This window comes from Notechis scutatus, chromosome 5 (assembly GCF_049901735.1).
Source record: "Notechis scutatus isolate UNSWTSFEM ecotype Mainland chromosome 5, rNotScu1.2, whole genome shotgun sequence".
In the NCBI taxonomy this organism is placed as follows: Eukaryota; Metazoa; Chordata; class Lepidosauria; order Squamata; family Elapidae; genus Notechis; species Notechis scutatus.
The window spans coordinates 81270617-81286993 of record NC_142013.1 but is presented as its reverse complement, the minus strand read 5'-3'; the positions used below and the strand labels follow the sequence as shown (position 1 = coordinate 81286993).

General features: G+C 37.2%; 1 protein-coding gene across 4 annotated transcripts in view; it reads left to right on the top strand.

The window, feature by feature from the left end:
- The window catches only part of MGAT4A (alpha-1,3-mannosyl-glycoprotein 4-beta-N-acetylglucosaminyltransferase A), an 87346-nt gene that overhangs the window by 55369 nt on the left and 15600 nt on the right, over window positions 1-16377 (top strand). For all 4 annotated transcript variants that reach the window (XM_087967139.1, XM_087967137.1, XM_087967140.1 and 1 more), the window contains exons 5-11: window positions 712-845; window positions 4577-4623; window positions 5261-5374; window positions 6609-6684; window positions 9869-9983; window positions 11746-11876; window positions 14453-14560. In XM_087967139.1, coding sequence (XP_087823265.1) covers window positions 712-845; window positions 4577-4623; window positions 5261-5374; window positions 6609-6684; window positions 9869-9983; window positions 11746-11876; window positions 14453-14560 — 725 coding nt within the window. The remainder of the gene's footprint in view (window positions 1-711; window positions 846-4576; window positions 4624-5260; window positions 5375-6608; window positions 6685-9868; window positions 9984-11745; window positions 11877-14452; window positions 14561-16377) is intronic.

Below are 16377 nucleotides of genomic sequence, written 5' to 3'. Positions count from 1 at the left end.
TGAGAATTTTTGGTGGAGTTCTGGGGCACATGTCTAAAGGTACACAACTCAAAACATGCATCTGCACCTCTGTCTCTATCTTTGCAGGGCATTGCACATATTTGGAATATTACGAGAACACAAAATACAAAATGGTTGTCATGGAGGACAAAACTAGCTTAAAAAAACTGTAAATTTACGAGGATGTTTCATTCTGACACATAAACATGAAGGATGTTCCTCACTGTTACCTCATGTTCTTCTGACTAAACTTTTTGCCATGCCACCTGTTTTAATTTTTTTTCTAATTTAAATTTCTGAGAAAGTCAGATGGGACATTGCAGAAGTAGCAAAGGAGACATCTGCAGAGACTGTAAATAACTGTCTCATAAATGCTTTTTTTTTTTTTTTGGATGCTCAGATTAAAAATTTGAAGACCTAGAAGTAAAATTCCAGCTTCAAGCTCCTGAAGAATATTATTTTCTCTGGCCAAGGAGAGACACTAAAGCATTGAGGTGTTAACTGCTATTTCTTAATGAAAGTATCGTTTTTAAATGCTCTTTTTATGCAGCCTGTTTTCAGAATACCTACTGGAAATGCTTGGGGCTAAATATTAAGAGTGCAGAAAACAAAGCAGAATAACCTAAAAGACTATCAACAGTATATTTAAAAACTACAAAATAAGCCATTTCTTTTGTGTTCAAGGAAACTGATTTCTCTATTTGTTTTTAGTTTCTATAGTAATGGGGATTCCAACTGTCAAGAGAAAAGTAAAATCTTACCTTACTGAAACTCTTCATTCGCTGATTGATAAGCTGTCGCCTGAGGAAAAATTGGATTGTGTTATGATTGTATTCATAGGAGAGGTAATTCAAATATTATTTTACTTATATAGCTGTCCATTTCACATACATTATTCTGGGAAGCTTACAATGAAATAGATAAAAAAACAAACATGAAAATAAAATGCATACTGTAGCAGCTGGGCATCATAAAATAACTGTTAACGAAACCAAGAGATGAGCTCTGTCACACTTAAGAGGTCCCATGTCCCAACACAAGACTAAGTTTTTAGGGTCATGATAAAAGCCAGCAAGGTCAGGGTCTAACCTAATCTCAGGTAGAATGGTGTCCACAGGAGGATTGCCACAACAAAAATGGATCTCTTCCTGGGCTCTACCAGCTAACGCTCCTTAGCATGCTTCTCCTTCCAGACTTGGAGGAAAAATAGAAACAATTGGTGAGGGATGATCCCATGAGTAGTCCGGACTCAAGCCATGAGAAACTGTAAAGGTAACTATCAGTGTCTAGTTAACATAGATACTCCTTTGAGCAGAAGCTGGGAATCCAGGAGAACCTCCAGATTGTGCACCAGGTCTGTAATCACCCCACCCAGAACCAAAGATGGAAGATTCCCCAAACCAGAAGGTCCAAAAACACAAAGCCATTTGACCTTGCCTGTTTATCTGAAGACTATTGAACCCCGTACAGATTCCCATAACTTCCAGGCACTGAGAGAGAACCTCCATAGCATCATAGCACCAAGTGGAGATGTAAAGCTGAGTATTATCAGCATACTGGGGATACCTTACCTCAGGGGTGTCCAACCTTGGCAACTTTAAGCCTGGAGGACTTCAACTCCCAGAATTTCTGGGAGCTGGCTGGGGAATTCTGGGAGTTGAAGTCCTCCAGGCTTAAAGTTGCCAGGTTGGACACCCTGCCCTACCTCAAAGCCTCACCTTGTGGGTCCTGTAAATATTTTTTTAAAAATAAAAATCAAAAGATATTTTTTTCAGTCTGTTCTACGGTTTATCTCTTAGATGTAATGTGGGGTTGGGTGGGGGGCTTGGTAGAAGGCAGATTAAGATTTTACCTGTAGATCTTGGATTATCTGAACCAGATAGAAAAATATCTTGTTTCCATTTCATATACAATGGATACTTTCGATTAGAGAAAGTAAAGTAATCCAGTTAGTTCAAAGGGCCTTATTTCACAGATAAGAGTGCACAGATCATATCCTAAGAACGGTCTCTTTTTGCATGGTGTCCAAACAACACCGTAATGTTTTTCTTTGCAGCTGCATATTGCAGAGGAGATGTGTTTGAAAGAATTGAGATAACAGGCCATTAGTATCAAATCTTCATTAGGTGCAGCTCTTTGAGGCATAAGATTTGTAGGAGTTCATTAAAAAGAAAAAGAAAACAACCTCAGATCTGTTTCTGTATACAGTAAGGCTTTTAATGGCAGCCAGATGAATTCTAGACAAACTGCACAAATTTATTGCTTTTTGGTGTGGAATGAATTGGTAAGGAAGAGAGTCATAACTGTCATAAGGGAAATTGCTGAAGCAAATTTCATTAAAATATACATGTGCTTCTTTTTGAAAGGACTTGAATTGCACAAAATGAGTACTGTTGAGTGTTTTACTGTTAAGGGAAAATATATTCTGTTTGTTAAAGGCAGTCAGTTTAGTAAAAACAAGGCTGGACTGTTATAATAATTTCTGTTAGTTTAATATTGGAAGCTACTAATGGCATTGAGCCTGGAGCAGGACTGAACTTAATTCAGGAATTATGTAGCTCGTGCAGTCTGCTTCTGAACTACATATAAAAAAGGTTAGAGTTCTACATTTGTAAGATTAAGAGGTTAGCAACCCTGTGTCTACTTCTAAAGTGTTTTTTCCCTTTGTCCTTTGTGTTTGTGAAACAACATTTTGATGAGGTTTGGGTTTTGGCTGGGAGAGAAGGGGCAGGAAAATTCATTTTGGTCTGCTTTTTTCTGGATCTAGCTCATGCCTTTTATGGAAACTTATAGAGTTGTTGCTAGAAGTTTTGAACTTTTCTGGCTGGTCTAAGAAACCAAAATTATATCAAATGAATTGTGAACTAAAACATTTGCTGTTTATAAATTCCTTAGAACAGTGTTTCTCAACACAGGCTGGGGAATGCTGAGAATTGAAGTCTATACTTTAAGAAGTATGGACTCCAGAAGTCACTAAGGTTGAGAAACACTCAACTGCCTTAGAACAAATACATTGAATTGTTGGTTTTCAAAACTCTTTTAATTAAGCCAGTTTCTGTATATGGAGAGAGATATTTCAGTTGGAGTAGATAAAAGTTTTATAGGATACATATAATTAAGATTATATCCACCTGGCATAATTTTGATTATTTTTGTGCCCCTGAAATCTTACAAATCAACCCAAAGTTGATTTTTCTAGCATTTTTACTAGAACAAGCAGGATATACAATCACCAAATAGTTCTTTCTGAAATTATTCTGAGGTTCAAAAGATGGTTTCTGAAAAGATATTCTATTTCATCCACTGCTGGCATCATAGAGTACAAAACTCCATTGCTCCATGCAATAGAAAAAGAAATAAGCAACCATCAGTTAGTTCCCCTGTTTATATTTTCAGTATATGCTCAATGCATGTTAACCAATCTTGTAAGAAGGGAGAGCTGTCTTCTGTTTCTTTTTTAAAATCTTAGCTAGCTGAGATTCTGAAAAGATAATGGCATTATTACTACTTAATATAGTTACTTAAAGATGCATGGACTTAAAGTCTCAGAATTTCACATCCAACCTTTCTGGCTGTGGAATTCTGGGAGTTGAAGTTCATGAATTATAAAGTTGCCAAGATTGAAAACAGATATTTTTCATAGACGTTCCAGCCATGATTCCTGATTGCAGTGTAGAACTTCTGGGTCTACATGATGGTGGAGAAAGGAATAGTTATCCAGATTGGATGAGGCAATGATATGCTATTTATTTATAACAAAGAAATCATGCTGTGCTGATTTTTTTCCAGAGAGGTAACAAAGCTAACTAGAAGGATTTTAATTGGGCTGCCTTGATTCATAACATAATTAGAATGCAGTAGATGCATTGGTTGTGTGCAGGAACTGGGAGGCACAATTCACTGATAAGCCCCATGATTGCAATTCCCATTTCCCACTCCAGTTTCAGGATAGAGCCAGAGATAAGCCATCTCATAATCAAAGTAAGCAGATATCATGGGGAAGGACAATTCAGAACTTGAAGCAGCAGCTATTGTAGCATGTGGAGAGGTCCTGCTCTTTTTTCAATGCTTTTCTGGGTTCAGATTCAGGTACTGTGCCCAAAATGTATGTGCCTATTGTGTATTTGTGAATAAAGGACCTATATTTAAATAGCTGCTTTTCTCAATCAAACATATGAATCAGAGGAAAAAATCTTTTCCCAACTCTTCTGCTTTTGATTTTCCCAACAAAAACTGCTTTAAATAGCTGTGTCATTCACAATAGAGGTAAAGCATTGGTATTATATTACCATTCAGGTGTTGTTTGACCTCATGACTCTAACACTGGCATTGCTTAATTAAAAGTAAACATGCTAAATTTAGCATGCTCAAGTTGAATTGAACTGAATGTTCTGCTGGCCATTATCTGTGACAAGAAAACAAACCTTTTGTATGGCTTTTGTTAATGAATGAATACATTTGGGGCATTAATGTCATGTTAGCCTACTTGAAGAGCAAAAATGGGTATACAAACTATGCAATTGTCAAACCAATTATCCATACTATGTGTAAAGATGTTGTTTCCTTTTTTTTCTAGACAGAACTTGACTATGTAAATGGTGTTGTGGCAAACCTTGAAAAAGAGTAAGTTTAATTCATACAAGTTACCACTGAAATATTTTGGATTATCCACTTTTTAGTACACAGCTTAGAATCCAAAAGTGACACTTCTAAATAGGTTTGTGTAATATATTAAATTAATACATAATACATTATAGTTAAATAGCTACACTGAACATTGAGATAACTTTCCTTCTAAAACAGCAAATAGTATTATGATATAAGATCCTGAAATGGATACATCCACATGAAATAAAGATTGCATATGTACATTAAAGTTTTTATGTTAGTGGTAAAATATAAAATACTGTCTAGGCGCTTAAGAAGTTAATATTGGTTGGTTCTGTAAAATACATACACATTTATCTCTGTAGACTAATCCATTGATAATTGCAAATGGTTTGAGACAATATGCTGCACTGATTTTGTAGATGTAGAATTTTCAATCTCAGAAGCTATCAAAGGCTTGGTAAACACAGAAGCCTCCTCAGTCAAATGTGGCCCTAGGTGATAAAACTACAGTTTTACATGTAGGTTGAAATCAGCCTCCAATTTATTAACTTTTCACAGCTGAATACAAAATTGAACTCAAGTCCAAATTGATCACAGATGTCTGAAGTACTTGAATATAAAATAACAAAGCTGACTTTTCTGACCCCAGGTTTTCGACAGAAATTCGTTCTGGTTTAGTGGAAATAATAGCTCCTCCTGCATTTTACTATCCTGACATGAAAAATCTAAAAGAGACATTTGGAGATTCAAAAGAAAGAGTCAGGTAAGGATTTTTTTTTTCTTGCAGGTGTGAAACTACTTTAGTCATCACAGTAGATCTTAACTGAGATAGTCTAGGATACTGTTAACTTACATATTGCATTTGAGAACAGGGTAAACTAGGCCCAGAATCAGACTGCAAATTCTGTTGCATGTTTTATATCCAGTAGTCTTTCCTAATTTGGTGCTCTTTAGATATGCAGGAACTAGTTTTCACATTCCTCAACCATTGGCCATGTTGGTTACAGAATGTGCAACTGCCCATATACAGCAGTTGAGGAAAGACAGCTTACATTATTCTTACTACTCTTACTATTACATTATTCTTCGGGAATATTCATTTTTAAACATGACCTCAGACATGAGTCTTGGGGAAAGGAAGGGTTTTTCAATCTAAATCTTATGTTTTAGCTTTCTCATGATAATGTCAGTTTTGCTATTGTAGCCTTCTTTTGATCCACAAATGCTTAGCTTGGCACTGGATCATTGGATTTGGAACTGTTTTGAGCTTCTACTGTGGTATTTGGTGACTGAGCAGATAAGCAGAAGTATGGTTTGGATTAAATAATGGCTAGAAAAAGATTCTATAATGACTATTATTTCTGTAATCCTAGCACTACAAGTACATGTTTCTTCGGTAATGTCTGCTAGGACTTGGGACAGAACCAAGGTGCAGAACCAATTAGGACATGGGAGTATTATTTTGTGATATTAGATACACATCAAATCAAAATAAACATGACACAGGAAAACTTTGAACAGAACAAGATTTTTGAAGGACAACATCCAAATTTGCCCTTCCACTGACAAAGGAAACTGAAGACCAACAAAGACTCCTATGCTAGAGGAAGGAGGGTAGGAAACAACTTGTCACAGAAACAATTGTGGAGAGTCCCCCAATGCAGCAGAGTAGATCTTCCCGAGCAAAAGAATGTATGAAACTGAATAAGGAAAGGACGTTCAAAAGGAGCTTTTGTCCACTGATAAACTTCCTGAGATGGGCCTTTTCAGAGGTTTCAGTGAAGTGGTTGGATGGTGAGATTTGGGAATCAATCGGTTTGGGAGGGAATCAGAGATTATGTGTTCATTAACTACTAAAATAATAACTAAAACCATTGTTTATGTTTCAAGCATAAGGTTTTCAAGCTATAATATAATATATATAAGGTTTCAAGCATAAGGTTTTCAAGTCTGCCTGTTCACGTGCAAAATAAATAACATTAAATATTTAATTTTAGATGGAGGACAAAGCAGAATCTGGATTACTGTTTTCTTATGATGTACGCACAGAAAAAAGGTGTATACTACATTCAGGTGAATTGTTTTTATATTTTGAATGTAAAAATAAATATTCAAAATATTTTTTAAATGTGTAATAGTGAACATGGCATAGTGAGTATTCCATAACACAGCTATTTATCAAACGGTCTTTTAGACCTAATAAAGTTTATTTATCGTAATACCAATTATTTGTAATATATTATTTTACAAAAATATAAATTATTTATAATATATAAGATTAGCTATTACAGTGAAATATTTCAATAAAACAATGAAAAATAGTGGAGGATTAAAATGTTTGTCTTGCAGTAGAATTTAAAATTTTAATTTCAAATTAAAACTGCCTTTTCATGATTATTTGAAAATTTAAATGGCTTGTAGGATTCTTAAATATGAAGCACATGCAGTATTTTTACCTTCATTAGCATCTGTTATTGTCAAAGTTTCATTTTGTAAATTTGGTTCAGCCTACCAGGCATGAGTGTGCAATAAGGCCATAGGTAAAGAGAGTTACACATATTTAGATTTTTAGCCTCAAGGCAAATAATTAGTAATTAAGCAAAACTGATTTTTGGAATTAGACACAAATTGGTATAGTTAAAGTATAATGAGCACCTCTTTTTGCATGCTCTGATTTGCCTTTGAATCCAAACTGTTGCATAACTGTGTAAAGTGGGCCCTGGCATGTAAACACCCCTTGTTTAGTGATTATCTTGACTAGCAACCATTTGCAAGTACAACAGTAACAAAAATATTCAAAATTTGTACATGTGACATCAGTGCACACCCAAATAAGAGTGACACTGATGTAGTTGTACAAGAACTGTTTCTGAATGACATGGCATTAATCAGTTATCTTCATAGCCTCTCTCTCTCTCTCTCTCTCTCTCCCTCCCTCCCTCCCTCTCCTGACTGTTGGAATGGAGCATGGTTGCTAAATGAGAACTGGATGTATTGTCTGTATGTAAAGCACAGACTTGTATTGAGAAAAGAGAGACACTATTTCATCACAGCTTTTAGTATTCCTCTCTTTGGGATTTTTGAAAGATGTGCAAGCAGTCTCATTATAAAACAAACAAAAAATAATGATCTGGTCCCACAAGTTTGCATTATATTGGTGCCTTTGGTCTAAGTCTGCAGATGCCCCTGTGCACATAAATGAGAAATCAAGTCTCTCCGTAGGTTTCTTCCTTTTCTTTGCCCAGAATACCTTTGAGTTCACCCATGCTTAAAAACATCTGAGGAAAGGAGTGGAATAGAACAACATTCTGGGAATCAGCACTTTCCTATGTTCTGACTCATTTTAAAAAGAAGGAAGGAAATTTAAAAAAGCTTCTCTTGAAATAATGATTGGCTTCTGAATAGGATTATACATCATGTTTAGGTTTGGGTGGAGCAGTTGCTGAGCACACTTGTATGTGGAAATTTCTGTGGGTCATTTCCAGCTTAATTTTCACCCATCAGACTTCCAGTCAATCTCTCTATTGAGAGCAAATACACACATCACTCAGTTCAGCGAACAAAAATAACCTTTATTAAACATCAACAAATATTTTAAAAAATGGGCAGAAAGGGACAAAAGTTGCCAAAAGAATAGAGACAAGAGGACACAAGCGACAGGCAACAATTTAGATTTATATAGCTGCCTAAATATCAAAAGGCACAAGAGCCTTCCACAGCCACTGGAAACCGTACTATGGCTAATGATCATGGACAGTCCTAAAGGACATGACCTTTTGTTATTCCATCTTTAAACCTTTTGTGTATATAGGACATGAAGTGATCCAGCCCTTATTCTCAACATGAAAGAAACAGTTTTGTAAAGTGGAATGATGGATCCAACAGCATGTGCATTTTTGGAGAGGAATTGTTTGTATGCATTTGGCACTATTTGAGTATCTTCTGTGAAGTGAGAATTGTTGCCTAGGATAATATAGGGAGTTGCCTTTACCATTAGCGGCTTGTTGTTACTATATTACTGTTATTGTACGTAGATGTATTATTACAGTCAAGATGTCGACAGATACTTGGCACACCCTGCTCTGTTTTTCTTTCTGATTAAATACATGGATTAAGAGCATCAACCTTTGGGTGCCTCCTTAAAATTAAGTCTCATTTAGCGTAGCAGGACTTAATTCATTTTCTTTCGAAGTCTCTATAGCATTGCATTAAATTATCACAATAAAATAAAATAAAAATCAAGGCTGCTACTTCTTTTTAGAGTAAGGCTTGCTAAGGCTTTTGTAGCAATAAGCCTGGGGTACCAGATGTATGGCGAACCCTGCAATATGGTTGGGTTGATTTGTTTGTTAGCCGTTTTGGCTGTTTATCCCGGTTGCCAATTATGCATATATTATTGTTGTGTTTGTTATATGGTGTTTTTAATTTCTGTTAACTGCTCAGAATCATGGATTTGGAATGGCCAGGCAAAAATCAAGATAATAAATAATAGAGAAACTACCTGTGGAAGAAAGGCCTCCTCCTTTCTTGTACCCAACTTTGGCATAAATCCAGATAGTCCTCTACTTACAACCATAATTGAACCCAAAATTTCTGTTACTAAATGAAACATATATTAAGTGAATTTTGCCCCATCCTGTGACTTTTCTTGTCGCAATTGTTAAGTGAATCACCGCAGTTATTAATTTAGTAACCCAGATGTTAAGTGAATGACTACAGGGATGCTGCCGTGTTGTAAGTGTGAAAAACAGTCTTACCTCCCTTTTTTCAGCATCATTGTAACTTCAAATGGTTACTAAATAACTGTTGTAATTCAAGGATGACCTGTATGTTCTTTCTTCTGATGGGTCATATGATATTTCCTTCATCACACCCACAGCCTATTAGAGAGATAGCCATAACAGTATTAGTGTCAAAGTAGCATTTCCCCCTTATTATGTTATACTCTCCAAGGGCAGTCCTTGTCTGCTTTTTCCTTAGGAGAAATTCAGATGTTTATACTAGTTTGAAGCAGACGCTACAGAGACAGAATAAGGGTTAGCAGTAGGAATAGCAAATTTCTTATCAGGATAGGTTTCTGCTTCTGATTCAGGGATGGGCATTTCAAGTCATCGGTTGGAAAAGGCCCAATGATGGCTGGATTTACATGTATGCTTGAACCTGAAAAAGTTAGTCCAATGCCGCCCCCATACAACTTCATTCCTCATTTCATTTCTTCTCTTTTGCTTTCTTGCTTGCTTGCGCTTGGGTCCCTTAGCTTGAGGATGACATCGTTGTCAAGCAGAATTATTTCAGCACAATAAAAAATTTTGCACTTCAGTTGTCATCAGAAGATTGGATGATTCTAGAATTCTCTCAACTGGGATTTATTGGTAAGAAAAAAACAACCTCTTACATAATTTTTAAAAAGGAGAAGGATAGAAAAGCACATCAAAATCTGGGTAACCAATTTAACAACCCCCCCCCCTTCAAAAACAACTTTACAGTTCCTTTTGTAATATGAAAATGTTAGTTGTAAAATTTCCTGTATCATTCCTTACTAGATTATGTGTAGGTAGCACATAACGTGTAACAAAACCCATGTGATAGAAAATGGAATAATGTTGTAATTATGTCTGCAGTTCTTAAATACATTTTTTAAAATTGGAATATAAGTCTTAAATGGACTTCAGTCATCTAAATAAGTTCATTTATAGATTGACAAGTGAAAAACTATGTTTTAAAAGTTTCTTAATGTCTTATTTCTGCCTCTATCAAGGCCAGCAATTCAATATTTGCTCCTGAATCCATATTTGAAGAGAGATTCTACTTTCATCATATGTTAGACTGATACAAGTTTTTGAAGATACTGGGTTTCTTTAAAAAAAGAGTATGACTTCTCTAATTCTTCACTAGTAGCATTATAATTTCTAGCATTTGCTATCCTATGTGCAACTAATATCCCTCTTTAAATTGAATAATGGAAACAAACGCCTAGTCTCCCATTCAGTAAAGGGGAGGGAGGGAGGAGTAATGACAAAAGTAGTGTTGCACCAAGGTGATGCAAACTTTCTCTTTTATATGAGTGTTGGCAGAACTTTGGTCAAAATGGTATGATGCTGCATTTGGCATTTGACAAAAAGGTGATTGCTGTAGGTGCCTTTGCTTTGACATCTGCTGAAGTGAATGCAACAGTTCTGGTGAATTGAGGAAGACCACGGGTGGGATTCAACCTGTGTTACTACTGGTTCAGTGACTACGTTTTGCTGCATGCATGAGTAAAAACATCAACTATGCCGCCCGGACAGCTGAAAAACGCTGCGCGCGGGTGCGCAGCATTTGAAAGGCCTCTTTTTTCCTGCTTTTTCAAGCTCAGCTGTGCCGCGGAAAGCAGCTGAGGTTGAAAAAGCAGGAAATAAAGGACAGGAAAGAGCCCGGGCGGGCGGGCGGGCCAAACAGCAGCAAACACAGAACCGTTCGGTGTCTGCTGCTCTTCAGAGCTACCGGTTCTATAGAACGGGACAGAACCGGTAGCATCCCACCCCTGGAGGACCACCTTCACCCAAGAAACCCTGCACAGACAGGGAATGCCTTAATCAGAATGCAAGACATATCATACGAATATTCTGCAAGAAAAGTGTACATAAAACAGAAAATATAGATGATGGACACCAATTTTTATCTCTAAAGGGACAGTTTAGAGCAGGGGTGTCAAACTCGCAGCATCCCAGTGGCGTCACGTGATGTATCTTGACTTTTCTCCCCTTTGCTAAACCGGGGTGGGCATGGCCAGCTTGTGACGCATCTGACCTGCAGGAAGTAAGTTTGACACCCCTAGTTTAGAGCATTAATTGCTAATAAATGAGAAGGTACAGAGAAATGAAATTTAACATATATTATTTTTAGTTTTATGTCTGAAAGTGAATTCATCTTGATGCCCTTGTGTCTTCAGCCTTTCTTTGAACCTATTACCCTAAATTATTCTGCAAATGTATTTTATCTGATAGTGGTACATTGTATAAAAAGAACAACTTGCAATATTTTGCTGGTTCAGATTCTAAACATCAGATTTTTGGATTCGTACTCTTTAATAGAACACCATCCATTTAAAGCTCAAAATGCTAAATTATTGTTGATACATGTTATTATTTACAGGGAAAATGTTCCAGTCTCCAGATATTACGCTCATTGTAGAGTTCATACTTATGTTCTATAAAGAGAAACCAATTGACTGGCTCTTGGATCACATTCTTTGGGTGAAAGTGTGCAATCCGGAGAAAGATGCAGTAAGTTGATTTGAGAGTTTAATGTTTCTATGTGACATGATTGTAAGAAAATATGTTAAGAAACCTAGTCATAGTTTTTATAGCTCTTTTCTAAATTGTAGCTTCTTTTAGCTAAACAACGTTTAGTGTATTATGAAATGTTTAAGAAGATATGATTAATGATCCAGACATTACCAGAAAGAAATCATTTGAAGCTGTGCAAAGCTGTCGGATGGAGCATTTTGAAAAGCATGATTAATATAACTGAGGCACCCACCTTGAAATGTTAAAGAAGTATATTTTCTGGAAGGTTTGGCAAGACAGTTTCAAAAACTGTCTTTGGCTGTGTGCATGTGCACACACAGACAGCAATTCTCTGAGACTGTCAGAAAAACAAGAGAGCTCTGTGTGCAAGTATCTGTAGTCACAACTATGAATATTTTGAAGCAATCATGCCAAACTTTGCAGACGACCTAAAGCAAAGAGAGAATGCTTTACTTATCCTAGCATACTATATTTTGCAAAACACCCCTTTGCACAGCCCTACTATACATACACTGTAGAGGCCAAGTACTATAAAGACTGCATTATATCCTAAAAATATTTCAACTTCTCCAACTGTGCCCCTGCAGATATCATGCTTTCTACAGGTGGCCAGCAGAGAACATCCTACCTAAAATTTGAACGCCCATGGCCTGCTGTCTGGCAGGCCAAACAGATTGCTGGGGGAGGAGAGGCAGGGAATCTACCTGAATCTACTCAGGGATAAACATGCATTTGTGTGAACGTATTCCACCCCCTTTTTCAAAATGTAGACTCCCTTACTACAACCATGTTTCCTGGCCTATAGATTGAAAGTTGCAACTTTTGGAGTATTTAACCTGTGTTGAGGATGCCCAATTAATACTTAGCCTAGGGCAGAATCTATAGGAATAGGGAACGATGGTCCTTTCGTGACAAGTCATAAAAGGGCCATCGCTTCCCACCCCGATGTAACAGAAAAACTAGTCATTTGTTCTTATTCAGAGACTGGCCCAATTCTCATAATTGCAATAATAACCATGCTTTGCATGGGCTGGGTGATTCTCTTGAAAATGGTGTAGACTTGTCCCTACCCTCCAGGCAAGATACTCTTCTTTCATCTGTCTTTCATAGACAGGAAGAAATGTTGTTTGGAAAACCACTTCTTCATAGTGCTCCTCTTGTTGTGTCTTTAACAAGGCTGATAGATTAAACTGACCTTGTGTGGAGCTGTAGTTAGCTGCTACTGATGCTGTTGAGGTGAGGAGCAGGGAAGGACAGATAATTCTTCTCGGCCTGATTCTCTTTGCCAGCCTTTGGGGATGTGCTGCTTCCCTTCTTCCTTCCCTTGCCTGCACTTTTGTAGGAAAGTGCTGTCTTGTGAGCAGTGGTAGCAAGGGGCTAGAAGCATCCAGCAGTAATTTTCCTGAAAATTCCATTTCTGCAAAATCAAGCCAGAATTCTTTTTAAATGATCCAGGAAGCAATTCAGACACAGAAGCTGAAAGTAGAGGTAAAGGTAATTTATAAACCCCACAGAACTTTTCCATTGCAAAGAGTAAAAGAGTTTCTTCTGCAGTGTGAGGCATGCACATATAAGGGATACAATTGCCCTTATGTTAAACTAAAGTGCTAGAGACTTCCATTAAATTCACACTATCTTTTCTTAGGCGTAGTACCAAAGTGATTTGCCATTATCCTTCTATTGGGTTGCTTTTAAACCCAAAGTAACTATGCTCAACTGTCAAACATAGGCAGTGTGGTGAGGGCATGGAAACCAGGGAGTGGCTTTTGAATGGCTGCAAAGTTCATGTGCAGAAATGTTGGCTTGGCTAGAACCTATGTCTTATAATAAATTTTATTTCTTGGCATTTGAAATGAAATGGTTTCTCTGACGATAGAGAAATGAAATGTGGAAGCAAATCATATACATATATAACAATATATCAATATGAGAAAATCAATGAAAGGAAAAAGACAACAAAGGACAAAAGTAACTTATACTAAAATCAGAAATATGAATTGCTTTGTCCAATTATAGTTTTCAAACCAAATCATAACAACAAGAATGATGACTAATATATTATTAGGCATGACACTTTTATTTTTTATTTTAATTAAGGGCATTTCAAATAACAGATATTGCAGTTTGCAAAAGTAAAAGCTGTAGTTGGAAAATATATTTTTCTCAGAATTGGCATTTAGAGATCCTAGCAGCTGTGAGAAATGAATGTTCATTACTTCCTATATAATTACTTACTAATGTTCTAATGACTGAATTTTTGTAGTGGTGGGAATATGTTATTTTATTCTGAATGAAATCATGTCTGCTAAATAAAAACAAGGTAAGAATGCAATAAATCAAGGGTCTCCAACCATGGCAACTTCAAGACTTGTGGACTTCAACTCCCAGAGTTAGCAAAGTTGTCTGAGTAACTCTGGGAGTTCAAGTCCACAAGTCTTAAAGTTGCCAAGGTTGGAGACTCCTGCAATAAATGATCCAGATAGCCAGTTTTTAAGCCATGTATAATGATGATGTGTCTTATGCTAAAAAAAGTTTCCACCATTTTGTTAAAGAAACATTGTGATCGCCAGAAGTCAAATCTCAGAATACGGTTCAGGCCTTCGCTTTTTCAGCATGTGGGCCTACACTCTTCCCTAGAAGGAAAGATTCAAAAACTCACAGTGAGTACTGATAGAAAGCAACATATACTTACACCAATTTTTGGAAATATGTTCATTAATCAACCTTAATTAAGAACTACTTATTTTTTAAATATATATTTCTTAACTATGTACTATATTTAAATACAACTGCCACAAAATCTGAGTATAATTCAGTCATTAAGTGAGACATCAGATGACTATGACTTTACTTCCTCATTGTCCATTAACTCTGTTTGTCACATGGATGTTTGTTTGTGTGGTTCTTGTGCTTACAGGCACTTGACAAGTGGCTGTAAGTGCTAATAGGTTGCTAGACATCCAGATCATGATCACATGATTGCATCTAGTAATCCTAGTCACCACAAGTCAGTCCTTTCCTTTCCTTCCTTCCTTCCTTCCTTCCTTCCTTCCTTCCTTCCTTCCTTCCTTCCTTCCTTCCTTCCTTCCTTCCTCTTCCTCCCTCCCTCCCTCCCTCCCTCCCTCCCTCCCTCCCTCCCTCCCTCCCTGCTTTCTGGCAGTCCTGGTCAAATCAGCGATTTGATTTATACTGATCAGTTGATAATTATGTTAGAGTAGATGTTAACCAGAATCTGTTTGCAAATCTGAATTAGAGATCATAGTACTTGGGTATGGGGTCATGATGGGGAGATGATATTATTTCAAATTGCCCCTTTTAGGTGAGAATAGTTCAGAAACTTTTCCAATGCCATGGTCATTCTAGTTGACCATTTTATATATCCTGAGCATTGTACAACATGCAATGGGTCCAACAGACAGGGAACATCTGTCAGTTGTATCTAAATGAAAAGAAAGTGTCATTTGTAGATGATCACAGTCAGAAGCACCAACTGTTGTATGGTCTCTTAGGAAATTTACAAGTCCTCAAGCAAGGGCTGTACCATCTGTTGTGCTCAAATTGAAGCTAGACCAAAATGTAAGTTCCCCTAGTCTGTCCCTAGGGACACCACCATTTAGGGCAGTAGTTGCCAACCGGTGGGCCGTGGCCCATGGTCCATGAGAAAATTTTGGTGGGCCACAGAGAAATGTCACCCTCAGAGCACCCCCCCACAAAGCAATTAATCCAGGCTGCACAGAAACACAAGGCTGCGCTGCCCACATGGCCCGCAGGAACCCTTCCCGCCCACTCACTCCTTACCGGGCAAACTTGCCTGCTAGTTGCTATTTTTCCTTTTTTTTCCCCCGACCATCAGCTGTTCTGCTGTGCTGGGAGATTTAGATTAGCTAGAAAGCAGGAAATGGTTGCATTTCTTGCTTTCTAGCTAGTCTTTAGGTCTTCGGCTCTGCACAGCTGAACCTCCCTTAGGACTCAAGGTTCTATTATTCAGTGCAGACTCATGGCAAGCAAATTTTATGTGACAGACTCAGGTTGGCAATGGCAGATAGATAGATCACTGAATGATTCTGTGAGCAACTCAATCTGCTTGCCTGCTTTGCCTGATTTGGGGTAAAAGTTGCTCTTTTTTAAAATAAAAAATTCAATATTTACATACATGGTGTGTTGTGAGTTAATTTTGTGAATTTGCTTGCAAGCAAATTTTATGTGACAGACTGAACTAGCTGATGGCAGATAGATAGATCTCTGAATGAATCTGTGATTCTGTGAGCAACTCAATCTGCTTTGCCTGATTTGGGGGAAAAGTTGCTCTTTTTTTAATAAAAAAATTCAATATTTATATAAATATTTATAATATTTACATACAAGCCATGCCCAGCCAGTCACATGACCACACCCAAGCCACACCCACAAATTAGGCCGTGCCCACAGAACCGGTTAGTGGTCCCTGGGATTTAAAATTATGAGTTTGGTGGTCCCT